This window comes from Salmo trutta, chromosome 17 (assembly GCF_901001165.1).
Source record: "Salmo trutta chromosome 17, fSalTru1.1, whole genome shotgun sequence".
NCBI classification, from domain to species: Eukaryota; Metazoa; Chordata; class Actinopteri; order Salmoniformes; family Salmonidae; genus Salmo; species Salmo trutta.
Window position 1 is genome coordinate 7,564,895 of NC_042973.1, and position 26,452 is coordinate 7,591,346.

The window sequence follows — 26,452 nt, forward strand, 5'->3', positions numbered from 1 at the left end:
ATGGATCCTATTTTAAATATCCATCATGCATTCCCTGAACATGTTAGATGAAATAGCATACTTTTTTCATGTCTTGCTTGGCACTGGAAGAAGTCAGTCCAGAGCCCTCCCACACCGCTAGACTACAGAATGCTCATTGCTAAAATAGCACACCTACTTGTAAATATGAGCTATGTAGGTTATGGCCTTCGTTGAAAAAGCCAGCTCTACAAATACAACTTTTTGCCAACATTGGCTCATTTCTTGAGGAATATTAGGGGAGTGGTGCGCAAAGAACGAAAAATGGTATTGCATTTCCTGTGGCATTAAATAGGTCTTAAATTGAACTTCGTGGAACCTCCGGATCCTTTGGGTAAGACAAAAAGGTTCTCAGAAACCTTAGGACAGGACTAGTCAGAAAAAGAACATTGGGAACGCACTCTGGCGATATCCTTTGAAAGAGAGAAAATGGTTGATTTGTGTTTTTGTAAAACATTTTTACTGCAAGAATCAATAGCCAATCCATCACGGGCTGGAAGCTATAGCGAGCCTTTATTGGTCAATCGCGCCATTTCATCGCCAAGCATTTTCTTTCCCCAACTTAAGCCCCGCCCACGCTCTTATCGCTGAGCTTTTTTCTCTCGCCCAGCTCACTTCGTTTGTTGTGGCTGCAGTAAACGTCACTGTGCAGACATCTCGGCACTCTTGCTTTTCTGTGATTACCATGTATGTATATCCTGGGAGGATTTCTTGGGTTCCAATGTCCCTCAGTCGAGCACTCGGATTTCCTTCAAGCCTAGCTGAATAATATAACATGTTTTTTAATCGTAGGGGTGGCACCGGGAATCGAACCCACAACCCTGGCAGTGCATGCGCCATGCTCTACCAACTGAGCCATACAGGACCACAGGAAGCACTGAGTACGCTGTGAAGACGCTTTTCATTACCCTGTTGCCTGAAGTACTAATATATAAACGGGGAAATGATAAATGTTCACTTGGTTATAAGACTTATGTACTAGCGTACATGCATGGGGAACCTTCTAGAAAGGCAGTTGGTTTCTGAGAGGGTTAGATACGTGTAAAGCTCCACACAAAAGGTTACCAGGCCCTGATTTTTAGTAGGCCTTCCAAATGTCAAGAGGTCATGCAGTTCCTCCGCGGAGGACTGATGTGGCACGTTGGAGAAAAGGTTAAAGGTCTTAATACTGGACTCAGCTGTTGACAGAAAACGGTCTCAATTGAGAAAGGGGCCCGTATTCACTAAGTGTCTCAGAATGTAGGATCAGTTTGACCCACCCTTTTTATTCATTGTGATTGAACGGGCAACACTGATCCTAGATCAGCACTCTGAGACACTTTGTGAATACAGGCCCCATGTTCACTCTACTATAAAAGTACTAAAATGTTAGCATTTCTGATGTTTCTCTGTTCCAGTTACTGTTGTAATGAATTAACGCATATGCTGCTGTCACTCACATGTCCTCTCTTTTTGGATTGCAGCTCTGGATTCCTAGAGGAGGAGGAGACGCCACCTCTCCTGTCCCCAGCCTGTGTGTCTCGGCTCTCATAAAACATTCAAAAGAGACACTTTGCTACATGTGCCGGGCCATAGAGCAGACCGCTTCATAACCTCACCTTGACCCCCCCCCCACACGTGTGTATATTTCCCAGAAACACTGCAATGCAAAGCATATCGACCCTGCCGGTCACTTCTCCTCGTTGCAAAAGAGTCCCTGTCAAAAACTTGCCGTCACCTCAAAGGAAACCAGACCTATAGGAACCGAGACCCTAAAGACTGTTATAACAGACTGTTATTATCAGTGAGGACTCCTGCCTCACACCTTGCTCAATCACTCACCTGCTCGCTCGCTAGCTGCAGTCTGTCTGTCTTTGTTTGTACGACTGTCCCAGCTCCTCCTGAGCCCCTGGCATAAGCTGTCGGAAACCCCACTTCCTAAAAAAACAGCAGCACCCATTGGATGGAAGTGGTGGATAATTATGATGACGGTGGATTTTGATCTCTTTTTTTTTTCTTCTTTTTTTGTGTGTTTAGTTCCCTCTGTACCTGTTTTTGTTTGTTTTTTAACTAATTACCAACATAACCGTTGTTGAAGAAATCTTGGTGAGAGCTTCTGTCCTGGGTTTTTGTCTCTGTCTGTTCCCCTGATCTTGGATATAGGCTTGTCTGGTATGGAAATAGGAACAGCATACTTAACATTTACAACCAGCCCGCAAGGCACCTCCATGTCCAAGGTGACCAGCATTTCAGTCTTACATAATATATATACACGCCCACTATAGGATTTGGTACAGAACATACATGTCCACTGACTAATATGGATATTTATGTTTCCAACAAAGTACCATTATCTTAATGGGATGGCTAATGTGCTGTAATTGACAGCAAAACCTATTTATTCTCATGCAATAAAATGACCATTTTATTATGGATTGCGTTGCGATAAGTAACCATAAAACAGCGTAATATAACGTCATTTCTCACAGGACATCTGCATATTAAAATGTAGATGTCCAGGCTTGCCATTATACCTATGGGACGCAGCTGTATTATGCATGGCTGCTAAAGCCTTGTGCTCATCAGCACTAATGCCATGTTCGCTCACTAAGCTAATAAGAAGGACAACATTTGGGAAAGGAACCTCCAGAGAAGGTTTGTACTACTGATAAGCAGGGGTATATTCACTAGTAACCAAACGGGCCAAAACGGTGAGGGACTAACTTGCATTTATCCAATAAGAAATGCTTGTTTTCATGGAAAGATGTTTTGCTACAGTGTACACTAATGAATACACCCCAGGACTGTTTCCTATACAATGTCAATAATACTACTTACCATCCTACAGTAGGAGTTTTGGGGGTTAATATGGGTTGATTGGCTGCATGAACGGAAAGATTTCTGGTATATGTAGTATATATTATCTCACTCTTACATTCTGTATGAAGGGTATGGTATTGTGATGTCGTTGATTAGGATCAATTTACCCCCATTTTTGTTTTTGCGTCCTGCTACCTTTGTAATCTGCTAGCTAGCTTGGCGGACAAAATGAGTGATATCTGGGCAACCAAGACAGTTGGTTACTGTGTATTTATTGCCTCTATGATATTTGAGTCATGGCACCTCGATCTACATGAACCTCTGACAACCACTGTCCTCCAGTGATAAATGAAGTCTTAAACATTGAGTTTTGATGTCCTTCTCTTCCTGAATGAGCACATTACAAAACATATATTTTTTGTTTTATCAGGGCATGTAGAGATGGTTTCTTCTCAGAACTAGACTACCAAGCCCTTTAATTGTGGGGACTGAATGACCATATAAGCTAGGTGTCCATCCATTGGATTCTGTCCTCACGATTTCAAAAGCTCAGCAGTGCTGAATTCCTTTTGAAAATGACAGCATCACACCCACAGGAAATGCTGATTGATACACTGACTATTCCCACTTTCCGCCTTGCTCTTTATTTTTATCTACTATTATCTGAATGAGGGAAGGCACATAGGCAACAAAAAAAAAAAACAAGGTAATTGACACTTAAGAGTTATTACAATGAAGATTTATATTTTTTTTCCATTTTTTAGGACTTAAGACAAAAGGATGAGGTTGTCTGTGAATCAACTTGTATGACATTAACCCGGGGTGGTTATTACAAGGCAAATGTGCCTAATATGATCTGTTTATGTGTATTGTAAATGAATAGGCTACGCTCATGTTCTTCCCTGTGCAGTTCAAAGGCTTGGATTCCACTGGCTACTTGTTGTCTTGCTTATATTCTACCATGTTTTCTTTCTTTACGAGGGACACTGGACTAACATTCTGTCTCGTGATAATTTGTCCCCAAATAATGGACTTTTGATTTCTGTTTTTTTTTTTTTTTTTTTTATCTTTTAAATTTGCATGTTCTTAAACATAAGGATGTGTGTATTTTTGTCTCCCATAATTAAAAGATGCTGTTTATGAAGCGTCTGCTTATGAGCCTGGTGTTTTTATGTGGAAGTAGTATGTAACACCATTTATTCTCAGGTTCATGTTTTTGATCCAGGATACCTACTCCTAACAGATCGCTCAGTACTTCTCTGTGGCCACTAGATGGCAGTAGTATATCATGTTGAGAGGCGCTATTACGACATGCTGTTAGTTCTGTGGATTCAGATGATATACTTTCTCCTTTTCTATTAGAATAATCCATTTGCAACTAGATGAGGTATGATATAGAAATTAAGGGTAGATGTATTTAATTGAAAAATATTTAAACTCCTGATTTTAATTTTTCTCTAATCATTCATTCACTAGTAATTATTTTTATTTTTTTTCATTTGCTAACAAGCATCGGTCAATTCTGAAGCCACTTTTTCAAAACTCTTCAGTCTGCATTACCAACATGCATCTTGGCCAAACAGTGAAGCTCACCTCAAACCACAAACACTTCATACATGTTTCAAAATAAGCTCATTCAACCATGACGCTGGCAATAATTCTCACTCAGAAAGCATACATTGTCACTCATAACACACTGACCTAATAAACACTAACAGCAGGGAGCATTACATAAATTATGAACTTTTGCAGTTTGAGTTATTATTCACATCAGTATTTAATTATAGAATAACACTTCACTTTAGTGACCTGTAAAGTATATGTAAAAAATAATGAATCAGAAATGCAGCAATTTGCTTCAATAGCCTCTTCTTTTTTTCTGTGTCTTTGCATATAGTAATTTACTTGTGGAAAAATAAGTTGAAACAAAACAAATTCCTGAGATTCTGAAGGCTGCAATAATAATTACAACAAACATGTATAATTATAATCACTCACTCATACTGTACAGTACTGTGAGGGTTCTAGTTCTCATCAACATGTATAGTATAATCACTCATACTGTACAGTACTGTGAGGGTTCTCATCAACATGTATAGTATAATCACTCATACTGTACAGTACTGTGAGGGTTCTCATCAACATGTATAGTATAATCACTCATACTGTACAGTACTGTGAGGGTTCTCATCAACATGTATAGTATAATCACTCATACTGTACAGTACTGTGAGGGTTCTCATCAACATGTATAGTATAATCACTCATACTGTACAGTACTGTGAGGGTTCTCATCAACATGTATAGTATAATCACTCATACTGTACAGTACTGTGAGGGTTCTCATCAACATGTATAGTATAATCACTCATACTGTACAGTACTGTGAGGGTTCTCATCAACATGTATAGTATAATCACTCATACTGTACAGTACTGTGAGGGTTCTAGTTCTCATCAACATGTATAGTATAATCACTCATACTGTACAGTACTGTGAGGGTTCTAGTTCTCATCAACATGTATAGTATAATCACTCATACTGTACAGTACTGTGAGGGTTCTAGTTCTCATCAACATGTATAGTATAATCACTCATACTGTAGAGTACTGTGAGGGTTCTAGTTCTCATCAACATGTATAGTATAATCACTCATACTGTACAGTACTGTGAGGGTTCTAGTTCTCATACAACATGTATAGTATAATCACTCATACTGTAGAGTACTGTGAGGGTTCTAGTTCTCATCAACATGTATAGTATAATCACTCATACTGTACAGTACTGTGAGGGTTCTAGTCCTCATCAACATGTATAGTATAATCACTCATACTGTACAGTACTGTGAGGGTTCTAGTTCTCAACATGTATAGTATAATCACTCATACTGTACAGTACTGTGAGGGTTCTCATCAACATGTATAGTATAATCACTCATACTGTACAGTACTGTGAGGGTTCTAGTTCTCAACATGTATAGTATAATCACTCATACTGTACAGTACTGTGAGGGTTCTCATCAACATGTATAGTATAATCACTCATACTGTACAGTACTGTGAGGGTTCTAGTTCTCATCAACATGTATAGTATAATCACTCATACTGTACAGTACTGTGAGGGTTCTAGTTCTCATCAACATGTATAGTATAATCACTCATACTGTACAGTACTGTGAGGGTTCTCATCAACATGTATAGTATAATCACTCATACTGTACAGTACTGTGAGGGTTCTCATCAACATGTATAGTATAATCACTCATACTGTACAGTACTGTGAGGGTTCTAGTTCTCATCAACATGTATAGTATAATCACTCATACTGTACAGTACTGTGAGGGTTCTAGTTCTCATCAACATGTATAGTATAATCACTCATACTGTACAGTACTGTGAGGGTTCTCATCAACATGTATAGTATAATCACTCATACTGTACAGTACTGTGAGGGTTCTCATCAACATGTATAGTATAATCACTCATACTGTACAGTACTGTGAGGGTTCTCATCAACATGTATAGTATAATCACTCATACTGTACAGTACTGTGAGGGTTCTAGTTCTCATCAACATGTATAGTATAATCACTCATACTGTACAGTACTGTGAGGGTTGTAGTTCTCATCAACATGTATAGTATAATCACTCATACTGTACAGTACTGTGAGGGTTCTCATCATCATGTATAGTATAATCACTCATACTGTACAGTACTGTGAGGGTTGTAGTTCTCATCAACATGTCTAGTATAATCACTCATACTGTACAGTACTGTGAGGGTTCTCATCAACATGTCTAGTATAATCACTCATACTGTACAGTACTGTGAGGGTTCTAGTTCTCATCAACATGTATAGTATAATCACTCATACTGTACAGTACTGTGAGGGTTCTAGTTCTCATCAACATGTATAGTATAATCACTCATACTGTACAGTACTGTGAGGGTTCTAGTTCTCAACATGTATAGTATAATCACTCATACTGTACAGTACTGTGAGGGTTCTAGTTCTCAACATGTATAGTATAATCACTCATACTGTACAGTACTGTGAGGGTTCTCATCAACATGTATAGTATAATCACTCATACTGTACAGTACTGTGAGGGTTCTCATCAACATGTCTAGTATAATCACTCATACTGTACAGTACTGTGAGGGTTCTAGTTCTCATCAACATGTATAGTATAATCACTCATACTGTACAGTACTGTGAGGGTTCTAGTCCTCATCAACATGTATAGTATAATCACTCATACTGTACAGTACTGTGAGGGTTGTAGTTCTCATCAACATGTATAGTATAATCACTCACTCATACTGTACAGTACTGTGAGGGTTCTAGTTCTCATCAACATGTATAGTATAATCACTCATACTGTACAGTACTGTGAGGGTTCTAGTTCTCATCAACATGTATAGTATAATCACTCATACTGTACAGTACTGTGAGGGTTCTAGTTCTCATCAACATGTATAGTATAATCACTCATACTGTACAGTACTGTGAGGGTTCTCATCAACATGTATAGTATAATCACTCATACTGTACAGTACTGTGAGGGTTCTCATCAACATGTATAGTATAATCACTCATACTGTACAGTACTGTGAGGGTTCTCATCAACATGTATAGTATAATCACTCATACTGTACAGTACTGTGAGGGTTCTAGTTCTCATCAACATGTATAGTATAATCACTCATACTGTACAGTACTGTGAGGGTTCTCATCAACATGTCTAGTATAATCACTCATACTCTACAGTACTGTGAGGGTTCTAGTTCTCATCAACATGTATAGTATAATCACTCATACTGTACAGTACTGTGAGGGTTCTCATCAACATGTCTAGTATAATCACTCATACTGTACAGTACTGTGAGGGTTCTCATCAACATGTATAGTATAATCACTCATACTGTACAGTACTGTGAGGGTTCTAGTTCTCATCAACATGTATAGTATAATCACTCATACTGTACAGTACTGTGAGGGTTCTCATCAACATGTATAGTATAATCACTCATACTGTACAGTACTGTGAGGGTTCTCATCAACATGTATAGTATAATCACTCATACTGTACAGTACTGTGAGGGTTCTCATCAACATGTATAGTATAATCACTCATACTGTAGAGTACTGTGAGGGTTCTCATCAACATGTATAGTATAATCACTCACTCATACTGTACAGTACTGTGAGGGTTCTCATCAACATGTATAGTATAATCACTCATACTGTACAGTACTGTGAGGGTTCTCATCAACATGTATAGTATAATCACTCATACTGTAGAGTACTGTGAGGGTTCTAGTTCTCATCAACATGTATAGTATAATCACTCATACTGTACAGTACTGTGAGGGTTCTCATCAACATGTATAGTATAATCACTCACTCATACTGTACAGTACTGTGAGGGTTCTCATCAACATGTATAGTATAATCACTCATACTGTACAGTACTGTGAGGGTTCTCATCAACATGTATAGTATAATCACTCATACTGTACAGTACTGTGAGGGTTCTCATCAACATGTCTAGTATAATCACTCATACTGTACAGTACTGTGAGGGTTCTAGTCCTCATCAACATGTATAGTATAATCACTCATACTGTACAGTACTGTGAGGGTTCTAGTTCTCATCAACATGTATAGTATAATCACTCATACTGTACAGTACTGTGAGGGTTCTCATCAACATGTATAGTATAATCACTCATACTGTACAGTACTGTGAGGGTTCTCATCAACATGTATAGTATAATCACTCATACTGTAGAGTACTGTGAGGGTTCTCATCAACATGTATAGTATAATCACTCACTCATACTGTACAGTACTGTGAGGGTTCTCATCAACATGTATAGTATAATCACTCATACTGTACAGTACTGTGAGGGTTCTCATCAACATGTATAGTATAATCACTCATACTGTAGAGTACTGTGAGGGTTCTAGTTCTCATCAACATGTATAGTATAATCACTCATACTGTACAGTACTGTGAGGGTTCTCATCAACATGTATAGTATAATCACTCACTCATACTGTACAGTACTGTGAGGGTTCTCATCAACATGTATAGTATAATCACTCATACTGTACAGTACTGTGAGGGTTCTCATCAACATGTATAGTATAATCACTCATACTGTACAGTACTGTGAGGGTTCTCATCAACATGTCTAGTATAATCACTCATACTGTACAGTACTGTGAGGGTTCTAGTCCTCATCAACATGTATAGTATAATCACTCATACTGTACAGTACTGTGAGGGTTCTAGTTCTCATCAACATGTATAGTATAATCACTCATACTGTACAGTACTGTGAGGGTTCTCATCAACATGTCTAGTATAATCACTCATACTGTACAGTACTGTGAGGGTTCTCATCAACATGTATAGTATAATCACTCATACTGTACAGTACTGTGAGGGTTCTAGTTCTCATCAACATGTATAGTATAATCACTCATACTGTACAGTACTGTGAGGGTTCTCATCAACATGTATAGTATAATCACTCATACTGTACAGTACTGTGAGGGTTCTAGTTCTCATCAACATGTATAGTATAATCACTCATACTGTACAGTACTGTGAGGGTTCTCATCAACATGTATAGTATAATCACTCATACTGTACAGTACTGTGAGGGTTCATGTTCTCATCAACATGTATAGTATAATCACTCATACTGTACAGTACTGTGAGGGTTCTAGTTCTCATCAACATGTATAGTATAATCACTCATACTGTACAGTACTGTGAGGGTTCTCATCAACATGTATAGTATAATCACTCATACTGTACAGTACTGTGAGGGTTCTAGTTCTCATCAACATGTATAGTATAATCACTCATACTGTACAGTACTGTGAGGGTTCTAGTTCTCATCAACATGTATAGTATAATCACTCATACTGTACAGTACTGTGAGGGTTCTAGTTCTCATCAACATGTGTAGTATAATCACTCATACTGTACAGTACTGTGAGGGTTCTCATCAACATGTATAGTATAATCACTCATACTGTACAGTACTGTGAGGGTTCATGTTCTCATCAACATGTATAGTATAATCACTCATACTGTACAGTACTGTGAGGATTCTCATCAACATGTATAGTATAATCACTCATACTGTACAGTACTGTGAGGGTTCTAGTTCTCATCAACATGTATAGTATAATCACTCATACTGTACAGTACTGTGAGGGTTCTCATCAACATGTATAGTATAATCACTCATACTGTACAGTACTGTGAGGGTTCTAGTTCTCATCAACATGTATAGTATAATCACTAATACTGTACAGTACTGTGAGGGTTCTCATCAACATGTATAGTATAATCACTCATACTGTACAGTACTGTGAGGGTTCATGTTCTCATCAACATGTATAGTATAATCACTCATACTGTACAGTACTGTGAGGGTTCTAGTTCTCATCAACATGTATAGTATAATCACTCATACTGTACAGTACTGTGAGGGTTCTCATCAACATGTATAGTATAATCACTCATACTGTACAGTACTGTGAGGGTTCTAGTTCTCATCAACATGTATAGTATAATCACTCATACTGTACAGTACTGTGAGGGTTCTAGTTCTCATCAACATGTATAGTATAATCACTCATACTGTACAGTACTGTGAGGGTTCTAGTTCTCATCAACATGTGTAGTATAATCACTCATACTGTACAGTACTGTGAGGGTTCTCATCAACATGTATAGTATAATCACTCATACTGTACAGTACTGTGAGGGTTCTAGTTCTCATCAACATGTGTAGTATAATCACTCATACTGTACAGTACTGTGAGGGTTCTCATCAACATGTATAGTATAATCACTCATACTGTACAGTACTGTGAGGGTTCTAGTTCTCATCAACATGTATAGTATAATCACTCATACTGTACAGTACTGTGAGCGTTCTAGTTCTCATCAACATGTATAGTATAATCACTCATACTGTACAGTACTGTGAGCGTTCTAGTTCTCATCAACATGTATAGTATAATCACTCATACTGTACAGTACTGTGAGCGTTCTAGTTCTCATCAACATGTATAGTATAATCACTCATACTGTACAGTACTGTGAGGGTTCTAGTCCTCATCAACATGTATAGTATAATCACTCACTCATACTGTACAGTACTGTGAGGGTTGTAGTTCTCATCAACATGTATAGTATAATCACTCACTCATACTGTACAGTACTGTGAGGGTTGTAGTTCTCATCAACATGTATAGTATAATCACTCGTACTGTACAGTACTGTGAGGGTTCTAGTTCTCATCAACATGTATAGTATAATCACTCATACTGTAGAGTACTGTGAGGGTTGTAGTTCTCATCAACATGTATAGTATAATCACTCACTCATACTGTACAGTACTGTGAGGGTTCTAGTCCTCATCAACATGTATAGTATAATCACTCACTCATACTGTACACTACTGTGAGGGTTCTAGTTCTCATCAACATGTATAGTATAATCACTCATACTCTACAGTACTGTGAGGGTTGTAGTTCTCATCAACATGTATAGTATAATCACTCACTCATACTGTACAGTACTGTGAGGGTTCTAGTCCTCATCAACATGTATAGTATAATCACTCATACTGTAGAGTACTGTGAGGGTTCTAGTTCTCATCAACATGTATAGTATAATCACTCATACTGTACAGTACTGTGAGGGTTCTCATCAACATGTATAGTATAATCACTCACTCATACTGTACAGTACTGTGAGGGTTCTCATCAACATGTATAGTATAATCACTCATACTGTACAGTACTGTGAGGGTTCTCATCAACATGTATAGTATAATCACTCATACTGTACAGTACTGTGAGGGTTCTCATCAACATGTCTAGTATAATCACTCATACTGTACAGTACTGTGAGGGTTCTAGTCCTCATCAACATGTATAGTATAATCACTCATACTGTACAGTACTGTGAGGGTTCTAGTTCTCATCAACATGTATAGTATAATCACTCATACTGTACAGTACTGTGAGGGTTCTCATCAACATGTCTAGTATAATCACTCATACTGTACAGTACTGTGAGGGTTCTCATCAACATGTATAGTATAATCACTCATACTGTACAGTACTGTGAGGGTTCTAGTTCTCATCAACATGTATAGTATAATCACTCATACTGTACAGTACTGTGAGGGTTCTCATCAACATGTATAGTATAATCACTCATACTGTACAGTACTGTGAGGGTTCTAGTTCTCATCAACATGTATAGTATAATCACTCATACTGTACAGTACTGTGAGGGTTCTCATCAACATGTATAGTATAATCACTCATACTGTACAGTACTGTGAGGGTTCATGTTCTCATCAACATGTATAGTATAATCACTCATACTGTACAGTACTGTGAGGGTTCTAGTTCTCATCAACATGTATAGTATAATCACTCATACTGTACAGTACTGTGAGGGTTCTCATCAACATGTATAGTATAATCACTCATACTGTACAGTACTGTGAGGGTTCTAGTTCTCATCAACATGTATAGTATAATCACTCATACTGTACAGTACTGTGAGGGTTCTAGTTCTCATCAACATGTATAGTATAATCACTCATACTGTACAGTACTGTGAGGGTTCTAGTTCTCATCAACATGTGTAGTATAATCACTCATACTGTACAGTACTGTGAGGGTTCTCATCAACATGTATAGTATAATCACTCATACTGTACAGTACTGTGAGGGTTCATGTTCTCATCAACATGTATAGTATAATCACTCATACTGTACAGTACTGTGAGGGTTCTCATCAACATGTATAGTATAATCACTCATACTGTACAGTACTGTGAGGGTTCTAGTTCTCATCAACATGTATAGTATAATCACTCATACTGTACAGTACTGTGAGGGTTCTCATCAACATGTATAGTATAATCACTCATACTGTACAGTACTGTGAGGGTTCTAGTTCTCATCAACATGTATAGTATAATCACTAATACTGTACAGTACTGTGAGGGTTCTCATCAACATGTATAGTATAATCACTCATACTGTACAGTACTGTGAGGGTTCATGTTCTCATCAACATGTATAGTATAATCACTCATACTGTACAGTACTGTGAGGGTTCTAGTTCTCATCAACATGTATAGTATAATCACTCATACTGTACAGTACTGTGAGGGTTCTCATCAACATGTATAGTATAATCACTCATACTGTACAGTACTGTGAGGGTTCTAGTTCTCATCAACATGTATAGTATAATCACTCATACTGTACAGTACTGTGAGGGTTCTAGTTCTCATCAACATGTATAGTATAATCACTCATACTGTACAGTACTGTGAGGGTTCTAGTTCTCATCAACATGTGTAGTATAATCACTCATACTGTACAGTACTGTGAGGGTTCTCATCAACATGTATAGTATAATCACTCATACTGTACAGTACTGTGAGGGTTCTAGTTCTCATCAACATGTGTAGTATAATCACTCATACTGTACAGTACTGTGAGGGTTCTCATCAACATGTATAGTATAATCACTCATACTGTACAGTACTGTGAGGGTTCTAGTTCTCATCAACATGTATAGTATAATCACTCATACTGTACAGTACTGTGAGCGTTCTAGTTCTCATCAACATGTATAGTATAATCACTCATACTGTACAGTACTGTGAGCGTTCTAGTTCTCATCAACATGTATAGTATAATCACTCATACTGTACAGTACTGTGAGCGTTCTAGTTCTCATCAACATGTATAGTATAATCACTCATACTGTACAGTACTGTGAGGGTTCTAGTCCTCATCAACATGTATAGTATAATCACTCACTCATACTGTACAGTACTGTGAGGGTTGTAGTTCTCATCAACATGTATAGTATAATCACTCACTCATACTGTACAGTACTGTGAGGGTTGTAGTTCTCATCAACATGTATAGTATAATCACTCGTACTGTACAGTACTGTGAGGGTTCTAGTTCTCATCAACATGTATAGTATAATCACTCATACTGTAGAGTACTGTGAGGGTTGTAGTTCTCATCAACATGTATAGTATAATCACTCACTCATACTGTACAGTACTGTGAGGGTTCTAGTCCTCATCAACATGTATAGTATAATCACTCACTCATACTGTACACTACTGTGAGGGTTCTAGTTCTCATCAACATGTATAGTATAATCACTCATACTCTACAGTACTGTGAGGGTTGTAGTTCTCATCAACATGTATAGTATAATCACTCACTCATACTGTACAGTACTGTGAGGGTTCTAGTCCTCATCAACATGTATAGTATAATCACTCATACTGTAGAGTACTGTGAGGGTTCTAGTTCTCATCAACATGTATAGTATAATCACTCATACTGTACAGTACTGTGAGGGTTCTAGTTCTCATCAACATGTATAGTATAATCACTCATACTCTACAGTACTGTGAGGGTTCTCATCAACATGTATAGTATAATCACTCATACTGTACAGTACTGTGAGGGTTCTAGTTCTCATCAACATGTATAGTATAATCACTCATACTGTACAGTACTGTGAGGGTTCTAGTTCTCATCAACATGTATAGTATAATCACTCACTCATACTGTACAGTACTGTGAGGGTTGTAGTTCTCATCAACATGTATAGTATAATCACTCACTCATACTGTACAGTACTGTGAGGGTTCTAGATCTCATCAACATGTATAGTATAATCACTCATACTGTACAGTACTGTGAGGGTTCTAGTTCTCATCATGTATAGTATAATCACTCATACTGTACAGTACTGTGAGGGTTCTCATCAACATGTATAGTATAATCACTCATACTGTACAGTACTGTGAGGGTTCTAGTTCTCATCAACATGTATAGTATAATCACTCATACTGTACAGTACTGTGAGGGTTCATGTTCTCATCAACATGTATAGTATAATCACTCATACTGTACAGTACTGTGAGGGTTCTAGTTCTCATCAACATGTCTAGTATAATCACTCATACTGTACAGTACTGTGAGGGTTCTCATCAACATGTATAGTATAATCACTCATACTGTACAGTACTGTGAGGGTTCCAGTTCTCATCAACATGTATAGTATAATCACTCACTCATACTGTACAGTACTGTGAGGGTTCTAGTTCTCCCTCTCTCCAGCATTTCGCCTCAAGTTCTCATCAACATCACATCTTATGTCTTCTCTGGCGATGCATCTTGGAAAGTATCTTCTGGAATGTCTAATCCAACCCTGGCAGTCTTTAGGAGAAGTGTCTTCACACCCTGCATTTATGGCATTCAGTAAGGACATCTGGTCATAAACCTTCCACCTCCACGCAGAGAGAAACTCTATGGGGTTTAGGAAGGGGGAGTATGGAGGCAGGAATAGTACTGACATCCTGGGATGTGCAGCAAACCAGTCTGACTGCAGCAGCGTGGTGGAATGACACATTATCCCACACAACGACGAAGGTAGGGGAGTTTCTTTCCCTATCCTCTGCGGGCACAAGTCCATTATGCAGGTCATTCAGAAAATAAATGAACCTCTGTATTGTAGGGGCCAATGAGTGGCTTGTGTAACAGCAAACCATCATTGGACAGTGCTGTACACATTGATGTTAGCTCCTCTCTGGCCTGGGACATCTAGTTGCTCTGTCCAATTTCTTCCCGGGAGTGTTTTTTCCAGGTTGAATCCAGCTTCATCCACAAAGATGAATATATGTACAGTTTGCCTGGCTTCCATCTCCATTACTCTCTAAAATCCAGTTTTACAGTGCTTTACACTATGCATCGTTGTGTATGTAGCCAGTTCGGTTATTGAACAGACATCTTACCTGGACATATTGATACCAGAGTTCTTTCACACCTTCACCATTTCTCAAAGGGTACATGTACAACTGCTTCCTTCATCCTTATTTTATGTTTCTCTAGGATTCTGGCAATTGTCGTTGTGCTGACCGTATTCACATTCCCTAAAGTGATATTGTCTGCCAGAACTCTGTCCCGAATTTCCCACAGTTTTATTGCGTTGTTGCCAATCACCATGTCAACAATGTCAATTTCCTGCGCATCTGATAACATTCTGCCTCTTCTTCCTGTGGGAGGCAACCTTCGGATCCTACTGAAAAACACAAAACAATCAATATATTTCAAAATGTCAGTACATGTAAAAATGTGAACATACTCTATTGTACTGTAATATGTAGTTCAATTATCACTGAAGGATGCACATCTCACCTGTTTTGCTGGAAAATGTGTACTATTGATGCAACTGTTTGAACGCTGCAGATTTGGTTGCACCCTTAGAGACATGTTCCAATAGCAGCAGGGGGAACAACGTTTCAGACAACTTACGTACACTAACACAACATTAAACACAACTATAAACACACATACACTACATCAAAAACATTTTACATTAAAAACACGAAAGTCTTGACTAAAAACAGCTGGTCTAAAAACAATTACACTCTTCTATGATATATATATATACATCGATCAAGTGTTTAAACTCCACCAACGAAACTAGATCATCACATTTTAAAATGTTCAGGAGAGAATTCCAGGACCACGGAGCTGAGTAACTAAAACTATTTCTACCATGACCTGTTCTAATTTTTGGTACTGCTAGAAGCAAATGAGAATGGGACCGTCATTGATATTTATTTACCGACCTGAATACAAAAGAACAGATATTATGCAGAACACCTGAGCACACCTCTATGGACTCAGATTTACAACCACCCGCCATTACACATTGTGTACGGTTTGATAGGTAATTTATAAACCAATCTAGAGCACAACCAGTAATTCCACAACATTTTAACCTTTGCACTAACACAGAATGGTCCACGGTGTCAAAAGCCTTCGACAAATCAATAAAGACAGACACACAATGTAACCTCTTGTCAAGAGCACAGTAGATGTCATTTAAAACCTTCCATGTTGCTGAAACAGTGCTGTGGCCAGACCTAAAACCTGATATCATTCCACTTAAGATGTTGTTTTCTTGGAGGTAGGACTTCAGCTGCCTAATAACTAAGGACTCCAGTACCTTAGATAGTACAGACAGTGTTGATATGGGTGGATAGTTGTCAAGTAGCAAAGGGCCTCCACCTTCCAGGAGAGGCAGTACAAAAGCAGATTTCCATAACTTGGGGATTTCCTTAACGTGAAGCGTGAGGTTAAAAATACATGTTAAGAGGTTAAGAGGGGAGCAATGATGTCTGCAGCTAGGTGTAGGAGGCGGCGGTCTAGTTCATCAGGGCCAGGGGATTTTTTCCCATCAATTTCTTTCAGGGCTTTACACACTTCTGAAAAAGAGAAGGATGAAAAATAGGAATTAGGAATTGAACCATCTCTCACACAGGCAATAGCACAGCGATCACTTATGTAATATGCAAAAATACCAGAAGCATTAAAACGATGAGTATTGGTTAAGATCAAATCAATCAAAGAGGATTTCAGAGGATACTTTATATTCAACCTTGTTACACACTTGACAATTTGAGTGAGATTAATAGGTATTGCATCGAATTTATTTTTTGGGAAAGAGACCAAAAACAGGACACTTCGGTAGGCTTTCAGCTGAAATTGCAATCAGCTGTCTTTGGAATGTTCAAATATTCTGCTGAGATTTTCTATATGTTTCAATCTGGTTACTGCAGAAATGCACGACATTTGCAATCATTCTGTTTTGAATGTGTTTTTAACAGTTTTAGAAACGGTGTGTTAGCATTTGAAAACATGCTGCAAATATATAGTTTTACAGGTGGTGGAGTATGAATGAGAAAAGAGTTCATGGATTTCAGAGAATGTGGTCATTGAAAGCATTTTTTTGTGTGAACGCAATAAAAAAATGATTCAGTTTGGTTCACATACACTGCTGTTTCGCTGACTGTGCGAAGAATTTTGACAATGTGACTTCAGTTTTGACCAATGCATGTTAGCAACTGAAAAAAACTGTAACGTTAGATCGAGGAAGAGGCGATGTGAGAAGTTTTAAAATCTATCCACGAAAATAAGCGCACAAAGTGGGGGATTTCTGTATGACGGTCAATGACCGTTTGGTCAGCTAACTGCTAATTTTCTACATGGGGTTTATTTGATTAAATAGAAGTTGCGTAATGTTTAAGTTGTTATGAATGACCTGATAGAAGTGGGCGCATGACATTTGGCCAATTGTTAAAACGACTACTATATGAGAGTTGTTCCTGTTGTCCATAGAGAGGGAGGAATCATCATGGATATAAATCGTTTTAGTATGGACATTGCCATTGAGGGCTTCCACCATTTTAAAGTAGTCAACTGGTTGGGGATTCCTATGAGTTGGGAGCGATCGGCCAATGAAGAAGAAAATTGCCAAATTGTTTCAATGGCTGTATAAATCTGAAGCATCCGGTTGGCACTTTTATGGGCTCCCGAGTGACGCTGCAGTCTAAGGCACTGCATCTCGGTGCTAGAGGCATCACTACAGACCTTGGTTCGATTCCAGGCTGTATCACAACCGGCAGTGAGTTGGTAGTCCCATTGGGTGGCGCACAGCGTCGTTAGGGTTTGGCCGGGGTAGGCCGTCATTGTAATTAAGAATTTGTTCTTAATTGACTTGCCTAGTTAAATAAAATAAAACAATTCCGCTCACCACTAAATATGGTGATGAGAGGCTGTCTAGATTTCGGCTGACATTCTGCTAATTTTCTCATCGATGGAACATTTTTATTTCAATAGAGTTTTCTATTCCCAAAACTAGACTCTGTTACAAACAGAGTGGACTACGTTTTGTAGACTTTAGCCTTTGTCAAAGTTTAAAAAAAATTACATTGTTTTGGAGTGCAAGGGCGAATTGACTTTCGGCAAATGCCCTGCTTCACAAAAATAGGCGTTCCATAACGGATAGCCAATAGGATCTCGTGAACTTGTGCTTGGCTCTGCCCACCTCCTTGCTTGTTCTGCCCACTATGATTAATTTACTCCCATTGGACAACATCCTGTTCCCCCCCCCCATCTTGGGTTAATTATAAACATCTTTGGCATTAGCATGGGCAGGGCCATTTGTAGAGCGTCCACCATTTTAATTTAGTCGACTGGTTGGGACTTCCAACGTCAGTGGCTGATCCCTCCTGGTGACCATGTTGTTGACATGTCCAACCGGATCATTAAGAGGACTCAGCCAATCTTTATTAAAATAAAAAAATGTACTTCAACATGACCAATGTTGTCACAGACGGCCAACTCGCACAGATACAAAGAGGAGTCCTCTATTTATCTCTATGGTTACAGTTCCCGAAAATACCACAGGTCCAGCCCCCAGTCCTGAAGAGAGCGTTCTCTTTGGATGTTCCAAGTGTCACTCAAGTCGTTTTTCATGGATCAGGAAGCACTTGACACGATGAGTCGTAGATACAGCAGCAGCTTGAATTCGTGAAAGGAAAAACCTCATCTCACTGGCTGCTATGATCTAGCTAGTGAAGCGTTCTTTTCCTATTCATTATTTAACATAAACAATATCTATTTCGATCTTTATTTTAAGTAGTTATTTTACTTGTAATTGTTTATGGTTGCATTTTCGGGAACCTATTATTTGCCAGCCCGCCACACAGCGGCAAACTGGCTAGTTTGCCAACGTTTTGTGGATTGATTCCCAGCTCTCTAACGGTAACGTTATTACCGTGTTGCCGAGTCCAAGGCAAGGGACAGCTCTTTTTAATCCTAGTGTTTTAATCCCTGTTTTTACTTGTTAAAGAAGATGAAGATAACGGTGGAATTCGAGGAATGTCTCAAAGACTCTCCAAGATTCAGGTAGACCAAGTGTCCTTGCTACTTTGTCACTACATTATCTGACAAGTTAGTCCATTTAGCGAGCTAACATTACGGTGTCGTTTGCTTGTTTCTTATCAAAAGAATTAGCTTGTTAGCTCGGGGGACTCAGCTCTTGTCCCCTAGCTAGCTAAATTACCTAACCATTTATCTGTGTATGTGAGACGGAATAACAACAAAATGTCAGTACAACCACTAGATTATTTGATTCTGAAGAGGAATGGTAGCAAGCGAAGTGAAAACTATTGTCATTTTCACTGCCAGGGTCAACTCAGTTGTACAATTCTACCTGCATTGTAACCTCATCACAAGCACTTATTTTCTTTGGTTTGTTTGGTGGATGGGAGGTTCTCATATTCTTCTTACCAACATGAAAAATGAACATCCCAGAGTTGTCAACTGGCAACCATAAAGTTGCAAGTGAATTGTTGCTCATGATCCTACAGTAGTAGCTAACATTACAGCTTGGTTCTAGGTTTTCAACAGTGCTGTCATTGACCTCCATTACATTGTCTTCAAGAATAGTAGGTAGTTAATAGCTCTAATATAATGCCCTGTGCTTCCTTTGAAGCTGTACAAGATGCGTCAGCCTGCCCTGCAGCCTATCAAAGGTTTTCCACCTTTATGTAGTCAAATGTTTTGCCTTTTTGTTATCAAATTGTTATTTCATCCTATTCAGTGAAACTTTGAGAAAGAGCCACCACTTCCTCTCGGACTGCCCCCTCTCCCTCCCTCTGCGCTGAACAACATCCTCTCTTATAAAATGAGAAGCAGATGTTAGAAAGTTGTTGGCAGGAAACGTGGAAAGAGGCTTTTCTTTATTTCCTCAAGGATCAGCTTGGGGGATGAACAAAAAGCCTTACAATCAGCTGAGTGTGAAACGATGACTGGTACTCTGGTTGGCACTGGTTGTGGTGGTGGCACCTGTGCTTTCATTTTGGCTCCTTCACAAGACTCAAAATGCCTGCAATATCATAATATATGCCATTGAGCAGATGCATTTATCCAGAGCACTTTAAGCATGCGTGCATAATTTTTTTTTTTTTTTTCGTATGGGTGGTCCTGGGAATTGAACCCACTATTTTGGGATTGCAAATGCCATGCTCCAACCAACTGAGCTACAGAGGACGTTGTCATGTCACACAGCCTAGTTTCCCTATCTGAAGAATGTAAGAGGTGCAGCTCTGCTTTAGTGGACTGTCTGTGCCACTATTTCATTTTTTTATATTTGTTATCATATAAGGCAAATGTTTTTGTTCTTGATCTCAGGAAATGGCAGAGGTGTGCAAAAATCTTAGTCCAAGGGGTGTCACTGCCCCCCCCCCACGGCTGTACTCAGCGGTAACACCTTGTTAAAAATATCATGGGGAGAACTCTGTGAAGGATGCCTACAGTCCCTCACCGACCCACAAACAATATCTATAGTGATTCGTCAGACAGCCATCAGTGCAGTCCACTGTGACAGGTAGACCTATGGACAGAGGCCAGGTTTCTACTGACCCCAGCACTGTGACAGGTAGACCTATGGACAGAGGCCAGGTTTCTACTGACCCCAGCACTGTGACAGGTAGACCTATGGACAGAGGCCAGGTTTCTACTGACCCCAGCACTGTGACAGGTAGACCTATGGACAGAGGCCAGGTTTCTACTGACCCCAGCACTGTGACAGGTAGACCTATGGACGGAGGCCAGGTTTCTACTGACCCCAGCACTGTGACAGGTAGACCTATGGACGGAGGCCAGGTTTCTACTGACCCCAGCACTGTGACAGGTAGACCTATGGACGGAGGCCAGGTTTCTACTGACCCCAGCACTGTGACAGGTAGACCTATGGACGGAGGCCAGGTTTCTACTGACCCCAGCACTGTGACAGGTAGACCTATGGACGGAGGCCAGGTTTCTACTGACCCCAGCACTGTGACAGGTAGACCTATGGACGGAGGCCAGGTTTCTACTGACCCCAGCACTGTGACAGGTAGACCTATGGACGGAGGCCAGGTTTCTACTGACCCCAGCACTGTGACAGGTAGACCTATGGACGGAGGCCAGGTTTCTACTGACCCCAGCACTGTGACAGGTAGACCTATGGACGGAGGCCAGGTTTCTACTGACCCCAGCACTGTGACAGGTAGACCTATGGACGGAGGCCAGGTTTCTACTGACCCCAGCACTGTGACAGGTAGACCTATGGACGGAGGCCAGGTTTCTACTGACCCCAGCACTGTGACAGGTAGACCTATGGACGGAGGCCAGGTTTCTACTGACCCCAGCACTGTGACAGGTAGACCTATGGACGGAGGCCAGGTTTCTACTGACCCCAGCACTGTGACAGGTAGACCTATGGACGGAGGCCAGGTTTCTACTGACCCCAGCACTGTGACAGGTAGACCTATGGACGGAGGCCAGGTTTCTACTGACCCCAGCACTGTGACAGGTAGACCTATGGACGGAGGCCAGGTTTCTACTGACCCCAGCACTGTGACAGGTAGACCTATGGACGGAGGCCAGGTTTCTACTGACCCCAGCACTGTGACAGGTAGACCTATGGACGGAGGCCAGGTTTCTACTGACCCCAGCACTGTGACAGGTAGACCTATGGACGGAGGCCAGGTTTCTACTGACCCCAGCACTGTGACAGGTAGACCTATGGACGGAGGCCAGGTTTCTACTGACCCCAGCACTGTGACAGGTAGACCTATGGACGGAGGCCAGGTTTCTACTGACCCCAGCACTGTGACAGGTAGACCTATGGACGGAGGCCAGGTTTCTACTGACCCCAGCACTGTGACAGGTAGACCTATGGACGGAGGCCAGGTTTCTACTGACCCCAGCACTGTGACAGGTAGACCTATGGACGGAGGCCAGGTTTCTACTGACCCCAGCACTGTGACAGGTAGACCTATGGACGGAGGCCAGGTTTCTACTGACCCCAGCACTGTGACAGGTAGACCTATGGACGGAGGCCAGGTTTCTACTGACCCCAGCACTGTGACAGGTAGACCTATGGACGGAGGCCAGGTTTCTACTGACCCCAGCACTGTGACAGGTAGACCTATGGACGGAGGCCAGGTTTCTACTGACCCCAGCACTGTGACAGGTAGACCTATGGACGGAGGCCAGGTTTCTACTGACCCCAGCACTGTGACAGGTAGACCTATGGACGGAGGCCAGGTTTCTACTGACCCCAGCACTGTGACAGGTAGACCTATGGACGGAGGCCAGGTTTCTACTGACCCCAGCACTGTGACAGGTAGACCTATGGACGGAGGCCAGGTTTCTACTGACCCCAGCACTGTGACAGGTAGACCTATGGACGGAGGCCAGGTTTCTACTGACCCCAGCACTGTGACAGGTAGACCTATGGACAGAGGCCAGGTTTCTACTGACCCCTGCACTGTGGGGGTCGTCACCTGACCCTCAGCACCGCTGGGGTTCATTGTGGGTTAGAATTTGCCAAAGATCCATAAACAACATACATTCTTTCCACTTTAACCACCATTGCTTCACTCTGTTTTCCATCGTGTTTGATTTGGCAGAGAAGAGGACAAAGAGAGAGCAGGCGAGTAATGGATGAAAACGGGGATGCAGACCAGCAAAGAACTGTCTTTTGACATCTGTTTCCATTTGTGTGTGTGTGTGTGTGTGTGTGTGTGTGTGTGTGCACTTTGAACTCTGTGTCAATGAATGATGTTTTTTTTTCTTCCCAAGTGGGTAGGCTACACCCCACATTACCACCTCTAAGGTCTCATTTTTAGATGTAGCCGACGTTATCATGTAGCCCTGAAACCTGTTTTCAACAGCTGGTCCGGGACTCGGATGCCAAAAGGCTGCTGATTCTGTAGACCTTATTTGCAATATGTTATGAGATTGCTGAAACAAATACTCTAACTCACTTATTTACAGTCAAAGTTTTCAGTGCCAGACTATGTCAGTTTTTGATGAACTTTGAACCAAATTTTAGGCTTTAAAGCATGTGTCAAACTCATTCCACGAAGGGCTGAGGGTCTGCAGGTTTTTGCTCCACCCTTGTACTTGGTTAATTAAGCTCACTAATTAGTAAGGAACTCTCCTCACCTGGCTGTCTAGGGCTTACTTGAAAAGAAAAGCCCAAAACCTGCAGACACTCGGCCCGTTGTGGAATATATATATATATATTCCACATTTATTTATTTATTTTTCTTTTTGTGACAGTTTGGTTTTGCGCACTGTTCGACACATTCATTTCAGTATATTGAGCATTTGAGGAAGTTTGCTGTTTCATTTTGCAATTATGGATTGTCCTTATCTTCTCTTTCCTCCTCACCCTGTGACCTTCTTTGTAATTGGCCGCTCGATAGTGGTAGCAATTTGACCTGCCTCATTGACAAACCCACAACAGACACCTCATCACTGACGTTGATAATGCAGAGGACGGCACCGGGATACGTTCACCACAGTTCAACACAGTTGATAATGCAGAGGACGGCACCGGGATACCTTCACCACAGTTCAACACAGTTGATAATGCAGAGGACGGCACCGGGATACCTTCACCACAGTTCAACACAGTTGATAATGCAGAGGACGGCACCGGGATACCTTCACCACAGTTCAACACAGTTGATAATGCAGAGAACGGCACCGGGATACCTTCACCACAGTTCAACACAGTTGATAATGCAGAGGACGGCACCGGGATACCTTCACCACAGTTGATAATGCAGAGGACGGCACCGGGATACATTCACCACAGTTGATAATGCAGAGGACGGCACCGGGATACGTTCACCACAGTTCAACACAGTTGATAATGCAGAGGACGGCACCGGGATACCTTCACCACAGTTCAACACCGTTGATAATGCAGAGGACGGCACCGGGATACATTCACCACAGTTGATAATGCAGAGGACGGCACCAGGATACGGTCACCACAGTTCAACACCGTTGATAATGCAGAGGACGGCACCGGGATACGGTCACCACAGTTCAACACCGTTGATAATGCAGAGGACGGCACCGGGATACCTTCACCACAGTTCAACACCGTTGATGGTGGGCCGGACGGTCCCTGGGCTAACGTTAGTTAGCCTTTGAGTTAGTTTACAACCACCGCTTGACTTCTGTGAGAAACAAATGTCTTTGCTACCCTTCAGGTGAGCTCATTTGCACGCCCGATGTAGCCTCAGCCTAATCTACGATTCCCTCTGGATTTTACGGGATACCATTAGCAATGAACACACAGGACATGTTTGATTAACCGACTATTGAGCAGCTGGGACACTACTGAGTACAGTAGCTAATTAAATATTTATCGCTGTCTTTTTTTAAAATGGGTATGATCAAGGTTGAGGTTTGTGGTTATGACTGACTTTTGGGTACGCCTTTGGATCTAGCCTACAGTTGAGCAGAGCACTTGAGATGTCTGTCAGCCGATTTACACTGCAACAGAGTAGTGGTCTGGGGATCGTCAGCCGATTTACACTGCAACAGAGTAGTGGTCTGGGGATCGTCAGCCGATTTACACTGCAACAGAGTAGTGGTCTGGGGATCGTCAGCCGATTTACACTGCAACAGAGTAGTGGTCTGGGGATCGTCAGCCGATTTACACTGCAACAGAGTAGTGGTCTGGGGATCGTCAGAGTTCTGGATGGAGTCAGAGGACGTGTAAAACACTGGTTTTCTCTTGGACTGGCTCCCTAGTTACTGTAACTGAATGACACACCCAATCACACAAACTTACTTGCTTACTCATTGAGTCACTTAGCCTACACCATATGGGGCCATACTGTACTTTGCCTAAGATTCTTCATTTGAATTTTACCACCAAGGATTTGATCTTGTTTGTTATTCCTGAGAGTTTGTGTGTAATGGTGGGTTTTTACCCCAGCGGGACTCCCCCCCCCCCCCCCCTCCAACACATCCCCGCTCTCTAACAATTGCAGGATATACGCCACAGCACAGGGGCTCGACCCAGTCTGTAATTTTTCCGTCTAGAGTTACAGAGAAGTATGAAGTAGAAGTATCAATGTTGGGACTGTCATCCTGTCCCTCTCAAACCACGCTTTCTGCTTGTCTCGTAGGATCCGACATGATATTGACGTTCTCAAAAGTTGGCAGGAAATGGCTGTGAGACACATCCTTTGATTTGGGAGGTGTTACGGGGATCAATATTCCTGGAACTTTCAATAAATTCCCTTTTTTTCCCAGAAATCCTGGTTGGAGGTTTCTGGATGTTCTGCTTATTCCCTCCTGATTCTAGGGTACACCAGGGAATTTATAGAAAGTTCCCAGAAATGTGCAACCCAATAGTGTGACTAACCTGTTTAAATACCTCACCCCCGCTCTTAAGCCTACCACACAAACCCCTCTTGGCTCACAGCCAGCAAAACTCCTGTAAGTAGCCAGAGGTTTACACAGGCAACGCTCAATGAGTCATTGGGTGGGAGTTCATTACGTCTGTTTTTAGAAACGATACAGGTCAGAATCCGTGCTCTAGATCCTCTATTATGGCCATTCGATTGTCTTGGTGGTGTGGACATGGGTGAAAAGGTTGGCTGAATGTAGACTAAACTGACTCCCCACTACTCTCTGTCTTGACAAGCCTGTCCACACCCTCCCATTTGTAGCTCTGCATTGTGAAATGGTATAGCGGATTGTGTGTGTGTGTCAGCCTGGGCGACTTGAGTGGTTTGGCCTAAAAGGGGTGCTATATATGTGTGTGTGTGTGTGTGAGAGAGACTTGGTACAGATGAAGTAGGACCTAAGTTGTTGAACTTACA

The 26,452-nt window shown here is 41.0% G+C and overlaps 3 protein-coding genes across 10 annotated transcripts in view; all 3 read left to right on the forward strand.

Moving 5' to 3' along the window:
• ppp1r2 (protein phosphatase 1, regulatory (inhibitor) subunit 2) overlaps positions 1-3,973 on the forward strand; it is a 31,573-nt gene extending 27,600 nt beyond the window's left edge. Inside the window, exon 6 of the mRNA XM_029695502.1 lies at positions 1,482-3,973. Coding sequence (XP_029551362.1) covers positions 1,482-1,495 — 14 coding nt within the window. The 3' untranslated portion in view covers positions 1,496-3,973. The remainder of the gene's footprint in view (positions 1-1,481) is intronic.
• Positions 3,974-19,245: 15,272 nt separating this feature from the next.
• The window catches only part of LOC115151514 (arf-GAP with coiled-coil, ANK repeat and PH domain-containing protein 2), a 77,804-nt gene continuing 70,597 nt past the window's right edge, over positions 19,246-26,452 (forward strand). For 4 of the 8 annotated variants that reach the window (XM_029695503.1, XM_029695505.1, XM_029695509.1 and 1 more), the window contains exon 1: positions 19,247-19,673. In XM_029695503.1, the coding sequence (XP_029551363.1) occupies positions 19,621-19,673 (53 nt within the window). In that variant the 5' untranslated portion in view covers positions 19,247-19,620. Of the gene's footprint in view, positions 19,674-26,452 lie in introns of all 8 variants that reach the window. The other 4 variants (XM_029695508.1, XM_029695507.1, XM_029695511.1 and 1 more) reach the window with 2 other exon arrangements.
• LOC115151515 (mucin-17-like) lies at positions 20,988-24,266 on the forward strand. The gene is made up of 2 exons (XM_029695512.1): positions 20,988-21,156; positions 21,208-24,266. Exon 2 carries the CDS (start codon positions 21,216-21,218, stop codon positions 23,103-23,105), a length of 1,890 nt encoding a protein of 629 aa, XP_029551372.1. The 5' UTR covers positions 20,988-21,156; positions 21,208-21,215; the 3' UTR covers positions 23,106-24,266.